We start from the raw sequence: 9,150 nt of genomic DNA, 5'->3' as shown, positions 1-9,150 counted from the left end.
TATTCCCTTGACAAATAAAACTAAGAGATGGTTTGCATGTCAAATTCAAGAATTCATAAACTATTATTAGTAGAAGGAGAAAGTATACTTAAAGAAAGTGAATGGCAAACAAGTTATATTTAATTAAAAAACCCATGTTAGGAGCAATGCACCGAAAATTAATCAAAGTTCTTTGTCGTATATAATCAGGGTTTAACTAATACATTCTATCCAGCTATTTGAGCTTCAGTTATGTTTTCTTAAGAAATATTTTAATTGGTTTAGGAGACCAAATAGAACCTAATTGATTTCTTCATAGAAAGTGGGTAAGAGAGAAGATAAGTAAGAACTTCATTGGAAACTGCATTAGAATCATATGGTCAATCAGTGAAGCCAAGTTGCTCACAAATTAGAGGACTTTTCCATTATTATAATTGAAAGTAAATCTTACTTTCTGACTTTGATAACTTCAGAATCTGAACCTGTATGTAACCGACCTGATCTACTACAACCTAACAATCAAAAATTCAGAGCAGACAATCTATGAGAGAGAATGGAACTGCAATTTATATAACATATCCTTAGGGTAAACTTCATTAATTCTTTACTAAGATCACTTTAAAAATCTGAGGCAAGAATGTGCAATGGTCTTAAATCATTCAATAGTACATGCTCAGAGTAAATCTCATTTCCTGACCAAGATAACTTATAAAATTGCTGCATTTTGAGGCCATAAATGCTCATAGATTTTTGAGAGAGAAAACTATAATTGAGAGAGAGAGAGAGAGAGAGAGAGAGAGAGAGAGAGAGAGAGAGAGAGAGGTCAAGTATTTAATCTTTTCTATTAAGGGGGGGTAAGTAATCTTTGTTTTTGGTTGGGACCTAAATGTTAATCTATTTAATAAGACTGGATTGACTCCTTGTGACATTGAAGCCTGTCTCACTCAAGGAGGCAAGCTCTCTGGCATGTCATTGGCAATGAGGCTCATCGGAATCTTCTAGGGTTTATTTATTTATTTATTTTCTTGTTCTGCTGGTTATACGGACATCTAATTATTAGGGTTTCTGTCAGACCATACCACAATTTACTTCCTTACCATTCAGGGTTCCCTAAATCAGAACAGAGCAGAAATTTCATCACCATAGAAAAATGCATTCTGGAAAGAACAGAATTTGATTTACAGGGAAAACTAGTGTTCGGTTTTGGAGGCAATGTGGATCAAACCTGACCACATTCATAAAGTGGGGGTGAGTCCAAAGCCCCCTCTCTGTAAAAGAACAAAATAAAGGCCCAGATGATAGAAAGTGCCATGAAAGCAACCACATGCTTCCCTTTTCTCTATAATTTATATTTTGGTGCATCACCCACTAATCATTGCTCAGCATAAAAACAAATTCCAATGGCCCCATGCCAAGCCCAATTGCCAGAAGCCAACACATGCTTTTATTATCCAATAACCCTTTTCCATATCATCAACCACTTCAAAATTAAGAACCCTAACTTTTATTTGTTTTTACTCAAAAATGTGCAACAGATTAATAGATGCTCCATTCAATGTTTCTGACCTTTATTGCGTGGGCTTCAATAATATTCAATAGGGCATTCTGTACCAGCCTTAGAAGACAAGGTGAACTAACAGTATCCTCATATTTATAGTTTTTTTTTTTTTTTTTTTAATAATACTTTATAAAGTGTTAATCTTCCTAACAAATGGTATCAGAATGCCAGGATAATAGATGATAACGATCTCCTTTTTAGTTACCATGCCACGGGCAGCGCATTAAAAATTGAGGCCTAAGGAGGCAAAAATTTAAAATGAGATCTTTTTAATTTTAACATATTAATATAATAAATTTTTGTATTAAATATTAAAAAAGTTTAATTTAAAAATCATTCTTCTAACCTTATGAGATTTAAAATTACTAATCAAATTTGCATGTTCAAGTGTTGTTAATTTATTATTCTCAATAGATAATCAATTTTGACTATAATTTAATTAATTGTGTTCTAAAATCAATGGCACAATGATGATAACGATCGGAACTCATAACAACGACCAACTAAAATCAACACCGTCTCTTAGTAAGAATAAAATATCAAATATTAAATAATAAATAAAGAATGAAAAAACCAAAAGGCAAAAAAATAGAAGTAATGAAAAAACAATAATAATAATAATAATAATAATAAGAGAGAAAAATACAAACAGAAAGTGGGTCATGTTTTTGTTCGAACCCTTTTAAGATTTTAAACATGCTAAGTCACTTTTTTTAAAAAAAACTTTTTTTTTTTTTTTTTTTTTTTTTTCTGAATCCTCACAGCATGTCAAGTGGCCTCTCTCATCTTATTTTCACATTTTTTAAGTTTTTAATAAATTTAATATAAAGAGCCTTTTTTATAGGGCTTTTTATCAATTCAAGGAATAAATCAATGTAGTCCTTAAGTTTTCATGTCATTTCAATTTAATCCAGTATGTTTTTAATTTAAACAATTTGATCCTTAAGTTTTTAGTTTTTTTCTCTAATTTCGAATAAGTCATTCCATCAACCTATTGTCCACTTAATAAATGATATGTTATGTTAGATCAATCAATTAAGAAAAATGTTAGATTTACAACACCAATACAACAACTGTACAACAACTCCTCACATGAGGGTGGGTATTGGTGTACAGTTGTTGTATTGGTGTTGTACAAGAATCAAATCCCATCAATTAATATCACGTAGCTCTCTTTTGACATGTCATGCACCAACTACATGTGTCATGTAGCACAATTACTTTAAATGACAACTATACCCTAAATAAAAAACAATACAAAGAAAATTTCTTTGAGAAATGATCCATACACTCATTTCTCACAACAGCCCCACAACAAGCTAACGTGGCTGGTAATATTTTATTATTTTTTTACAAAAAGAAATGAAAACAAAACAAAAAAATAATAAAATATTACCAGCCACGTCAGCTTGTTGTGGGGCTGTTATGAGAAATGAGTGTAGGGATCATTTCTCAATTTCTTTATCACGTGGCACGTACAGTTGGCACATAGAAAAATTATTCTTTCACAACCCTTTTGCACAATTTTCACACAATCAATACACATTAGTGGGACCCATGCATGGTGGGACCCACATGCATAGATCTCACCAATGTGTCTTGGTTGTGTGAAAGTTGTGTAAAATGGGTTGTACAAAAATCACCTCCTGACACATAACATGTCAAACAAAAATCATGTAACATTAATTAATTGATTTGACATGGCATATTGTTAATTAATCGAAAAGTAGACTGAAAAATGAACTTATTTGAAATTAGAAAAGACCCTGAAAACGTAATTGTGGAAATTAAAAAAACTTAATAATTAGATTAAAATCAGAAAATAAAAAAAGACTAAATTTGATTTTTTTTGTTTTTTTCGGCCCTGAATTGGAAGACCTTAACCAAGGAATCATTTGTGTTGCCCATTTAGCCGGCCCTGATTGTTGGGACGCCACCGGGACGGTGACATTCTGTGATACAAAAATAATGGAAATAAATATGGTAGCGGCCACCAGCTAACATTTTTAAAATATCACCATTCGATCTGACCGTCCATTGGAGGCGGCGTTGCCACTGTTTTGATTAGTCATTTTCAGCCTGCAGACATGTTTGGTGAAAAGGAAAACCAAGGAGTAAAAATTTTCCAATTCGCACATTTGAAATGTTTTGATGCATGTGAAGAGACAAGAAGATATGTTTCACCTGCTGGCTGGCGTTCAAAAAAACATTGAATAAAAATATCACCAAACACCCCCTTAAGTCTCTTCATAAATTATTATGTCGCACCAAATGAGGGTTCAGCCGTTTTGGTTGGCTTAATTAATCTTTTTATTATTATTATTATTATTATTATTATTATTTCTTAGCTTCGTGTGCAAGGAAATATGATTCAATGAACAAAGCCATTTGATGCACATGTTTTTCTTTCAATTTTCTCTTTAATTCTATTGATAAAAAAAAGGTTTTCTTTCATAAATATATTTATTTATATTTCAATTGAATAGGAAAAGTAAATAATTAATTGGGCAAGTTGCCCACTAGCCGTATTGTCCAATCAATCAAGGTTGAATTTGGCCATGGATGAGGCAATCACTACCAAAGATCAATGTTAGGTCTCTTTTGATCTTTACTGCCTAGTCTACTTGTCTACCCTTATTATTTAATTAATCTTCAAGGTTAAGCTAATTCAACCCATGGTTATCATTTCCCACTACTAAAAAATATATATATTTCAATTTGCTGTCATTTTGTTACTGTTTTTATTTTTATTTTTATTAAAACAAACAATACAAGTCCACATCATTAGTAGTCCAAAACCAAGGATCAAAATTGGATTTTTTTTTTTTTTTAAGTGAATGGTGCTAAAACTAAAAACCCAAATTTCAATTATTAAAAAAAAAATAAAAAAATCCACAATTGCAAATAGAATTTATCAAGCCATCTGAATTTCTTTAAAATGTAGAAAATATTAGGAGAATGCCTGCAAAAGGGTCGCTCATGAATTTGGATTGGCTACAAACAATGAAGCTAAGTTGATTTAGGAACATTTAAGTTACTCTTATTAAAAATGCAATGTTAAAAATATAATCTTAGCACCCATCTTAAGACATGGATTATCATGAGAATAATAATAAAAAAAAAATAGTACTAGTCGTCGAGAAGGGTCGAGATTGTCTGAGATTGAACTCAAGCCCCAAATGAGAGAGTGTCTCAACAGAAACCTACCTGCTGAATAGGGCAAGAGCCGGATTATAAGCTAAGCAAATTAAGCAATCGCCTAAGGCCCCCAATTAAATAAGATCCCAAATAGTGATAGCATAATTAAATTTTATTTTATAAAAAAATAAAAAATAAATTAAAGCCTCAATTATAACAAAAAAGTTAGTCAATGTTCTTTAAGTAACGCCCAAATTATGGTAAAAAATAATAGTATGACAAAAAAGTTAGTCGATGCTCTTTAATTAAGGCATCAATTACTATAAAAAAAAAATACAAAGAATAGAATTTCAAAATATTAATGAGAAAAATAAAGAAAAATAGAATGTTACATTAATTGTATCCATAAAATAGTTACTAAACTCATAATTTTACATGAACTTAAAACTAAGACTAAAAATTGTCCATTAAAATAATTTTTATAATGAAGTAAATTAAATTTTACATTAAAATAATTATATATAACTCAACACAAAATATGACATATGTTGAAATTAAATGTCACATATCAAAATTGAATCTTGTAAGTTTTTTGGAAAAAAAATTAAATATTTAAATATAAAAAAATTTTCACCTAAATTTATTATCTTAAGCCTCAAAATCTATCGAGACAGCCTAAAAGAGGCTGTTCGGTGGAGAACTCGCATGTTCGGACAAATGTACACATAAAAACCGTCTGGTCTCGTCTCTCAATTAACTCCGTTAATTCCATCAACCAAATATAAAAAATTCCAACCCATCAATAAGCCACGTGGTGTTTGTCAGGAGTGGTAAATATTTCTCATCCCACTCATGACCTTATAACTCCCCCATAAATAAAAATAAATAATAAAAATAAAATAAATCAAATTTCACAAGTTTCACAACAATTCATAAATACAAATAATGTTTTATATTTAATATATATGATATTCTCCGTTAACAAATTGTGTTGCTGACATTGAATATTAAATAGAGAGAGAGAGAGAAAGAACCTCGGCGCACGAAAACGGGAGGGCAAAGACGATCGAAGGCGATGTGATTAAGGTAAGGGACGCGTGATTGCTTTTAAAGCCTCCCCCACCTTCCCTTCACTTCCTACCATCTCTCCCTCTCTCTCTCTCTCTCTCTCTCTGGCTTACAGAAACCAAAACTCAAAACCTTCCCAAAAAGACGAATTCAAAGTCTTTCGCTCATTCACAACGAAAATCTTCCCCTCTTAACCCTCATCGTCCACTCCAAAGTCCAAAGGTATATCAGGAATACTTTGCTAGAGACTCCATTTTTCAAATAGGAATGTGTTATTGATGGCGATGAAATCAAACTACGCTAACAGGTTGTTGAATTTTATTTCTGATTTTTTGTTACTTGTTTTTGATCCGCAGTTTATACGAAGGATATTATAAGCTTTCTCGCCTCAACAGCCTGCGGTTTGATTAGTTTCCATGGCGTCTTCGATCTCCGAGTTAAATTTTGAGGAATCGAATCGGAAAAAGAGGAGGAAAACCGGGGACGAACCGCGAGATCCGAATACAGGACCCGAAACCAGGTGGAGATCCGAGACGGAGCAGAGGATCTACTCCACCAAGCTTTTCGAGGCACTCAGGCAGGTGCGCCGGAATTCCTCGCCGCCTGGTAAGGTCTCCGGTGGACACCAGGTCCGGGAGGCGGCGGACCGGGTTCTCGCCGTGTCGGCCAAGGGGCGGACCCGGTGGAGCCGGGCGATTCTGACGAGTCGACTCGGGATGAGACTCGGTGGTGGCAACAAGCACAAGAAGGCGAAGGTGGGGAAGGTGACCGGCTCTAGCCGGTTAAAGAGACCAGCGAACAAGAGGCATTTACCGGCTGTGCAGATGAAAGCGAGGGTTTTAAGCCGGTTGGTTCCCGGTTGCCGGAAGGTCTCGTTCCCGAACCTTCTGGAAGAAGCCAGCGATTACATTGTGGCTCTGGAGATGCAGGTACGAGCCATGACCGCGCTCACCGAGCTTCTCACCGGCGCACCGGTCGATCGGCTCGGCTCGAGCCCTGGCTCGTCGTTATAATGGCCTTGGCTTTACCGTGCCAGGTGTTTTTTCTTTTTTCTTTTTTCTTTTTTTTTTTTAACTTTTAAATATTGTTTTATGGATTTTATAAATTCATGTATTTTATTGTGTACATGACTTTTTCTTCTTTTGGAGCTCCACTATCTTTTTTATTTTTATTTTTTTATTTTTTAATAACTTATACTGAATTGAATTGAGTATGCTACCTAATTTGATTCTCTTCGGACAGTGTTTAGCGTGAAGGGGGGCCAATTGGCACACAGTTTGGTTGGCAAAGTCTTAGAATATTAATCTGGTCTCTTTATAGTAGCAAAAGGATAATTCCTTGTTTTGTGCTGATTAGTTTCCATTGTGTATTAATGGACAATCTTTAGGTTTTTGGGTCAATTAAAAATTAGAAATATTAAAAAAAAAAACCGCCAGGGAGAGAGAGTTTCGTGGATGTGTGCGGGTTCATGAAAGTGTAATGGACAGTACATTATCATATAATTAGAATGACGTGGTATTTAAAATAAATTTTTGATTTTTTTTTCTTCTAGAAGTACTGATTAAAACAGTTACAGATTACTAAATAGTTTTATTTATTTACAAATAGTAAGATTTGTTGAATCGTGGGACAAAAAGCCAAATAGAAATGTAAGAGATAAAAGTAATTCTTATAACTATTATTATGGGCTGGAGAATTTTTTTATTTTTATTTTTTTTAATTTAGTCTATTAAAATACTCTTATTAAAAATACAGAATATCATTTGGACACATATCTGGATTGGAGGAATACTTTCATTTTGCAACTAATTTCTAATTTTTATTTTTCTACAAAGAGTGATGCTTAAATGGTATTTCTTTAATAACAATGGAGCAACTTTTTTCTTAATACACATATTAAGAAAACATAAAAGAGAGAAAGAATATTGGTCAAGATCATGAGGGCTTATTAAGCATCATGTTTTGAATAATGTGACTTTTTTTTCTTTTTCTTTTTTTGGTCTTACTAATTAGTTTTAAGGTAAAAGCCATCGTATCCTTACAGTCAAAACCAGACCATATTTAATTATTTATCCATGCCATGCCAACTACTTGCAACCTAACTTCTATCTTTTATTCACACATTTTTTTTTTGCCCATTCCTATTGCTTCCACTCAGACAAACAAGGACTGGTTTTACCCATTCCTGCCTGTGGAATGTTTCCTGACAAGGCATGGCATTCAGATTTTGATGTCCCATTGCTTCTCAACAGTTAGTTACTATGTGATTATGTGTATGCTTTTGTTTAACTATGGATATTCCAACAAACAACAATTAGAAAAAACCTCCTAATAGCATATTTGTATAACATTCTTAAAACCACGTAAGTCTATATAATTCGGCTCATTTAATTAAACGGGTCATCAATCGTTATTGTAGTATTTTATTTCCCACAAAAGGTGGTGGTGGTGGTGGTGGTAAAGGATGGTAAGAGAAAAAGGAAAGAAAAAGAAAAGTGGAGTTGAAAGTTAAGAGTGAGATCCTGTGGTAGATTTGGATACTTGTGGGGGGGGGGGGGGGGGGGGGGGGTGGTGCGAAAATTGCCAGTTAGGGGGGGAGGAGGGGGAACCCCACAGCCAAAAAAGTTAGTGCATAGGCCAAAATGGTCATATGAAAGCCAGCCTCACATCATGTGCCTGAGAGGCCCTACAGTTTCAAGTGCAGTGACCCGCAACAATGGCTTGCATGTGAGCAACGGTTCCAGCTAGGTAGCGGTGCCGTTTTAGGAATAGGAATAATAGGAAATTCGATTCAAACAATATTTCTACAGTAGTGTTCTAAGAACAAATAAATATATATATATTTAGGGTGGAAAAAGACACGGGAATTTGGGGACCAAACAGGTGGAGGAAGCAATATTGGTCACTCTACAAGACACACCCTTTTTTCCCAATTTTAAGGGGCCAACACGTGCGCAACCGCGACTGCCCAGCTGTCAATTTTTGGATCGTGACAGGTAGAGCCCGAGTGGCATCCCAATCAAAAGGGTTTTTCGACCCAATTTGGTCATCATGCTTCAGTCAAGGACCACATCTTTTTTTTTCTTTTATATATGTTGTTTTATTGTAGGCTTTGCTTTGCCTCTCCAAAAAATAAAAAAAAAATCACATGATCTGTGGACTCTGCTACTTTCATTGATTTCTTCCTTTATACATACACCATGATTCACATGCATCCATGTGCCTTCATCTAACAAGCCATCTCTCTCTCTCTCTCTCTCTCTCTCTCTCTCTCTTGGATAAACCTAAAGATGCACGGAACCTTATTGCAATACCCAGATTTAAACTAGGGTTAAAGAAATTCTTAATTAGGTGCAAACCAGCTACATTAGAAGGTTAAGTCTTAGGCCCATCAAGAAACAAAGGCT

The 9,150-nt window shown here is 34.2% G+C and overlaps 1 protein-coding gene across 2 annotated transcripts; it reads left to right on the top strand.

Moving 5' to 3' along the window:
- The first annotated feature begins 5,664 nt into the window (after positions 1-5,664).
- LOC133852407 (transcription factor bHLH149) lies at positions 5,665-6,884 on the top strand. Of its 2 annotated transcripts, none has more exons than XM_062289162.1 (2): positions 5,665-5,761; positions 6,100-6,884. In XM_062289162.1, the coding sequence occupies exon 2, from the start codon at positions 6,160-6,162 to the stop codon at positions 6,754-6,756; it is 597 nt and encodes a 198-aa protein (XP_062145146.1). In that variant the 5' UTR covers positions 5,665-5,761; positions 6,100-6,159; the 3' UTR covers positions 6,757-6,884. The 2 variants fall into 2 exon arrangements, with proteins under 2 accessions (XP_062145146.1, XP_062145145.1); XM_062289161.1 differs by lacking the exon at positions 5,665-5,761 and adding an exon at positions 5,768-5,965.
- Positions 6,885-9,150: the final 2,266 nt, after the last annotated feature.

Source organism: Alnus glutinosa, chromosome 12 (genome assembly GCF_958979055.1).
Source record: "Alnus glutinosa chromosome 12, dhAlnGlut1.1, whole genome shotgun sequence".
Taxonomy (NCBI): domain Eukaryota; kingdom Viridiplantae; phylum Streptophyta; class Magnoliopsida; order Fagales; family Betulaceae; genus Alnus; species Alnus glutinosa.
This window is presented reverse-complemented; position numbering and strand designations above follow the sequence as displayed.

Coding starts and splice junctions, on each gene's coding strand:
- LOC133852407 (XM_062289162.1), top strand. CDS start 6,160: ATGGCGTCTTCGATCTCCGAGTTAAATTTTGAGGAATCGAATCGGAAA.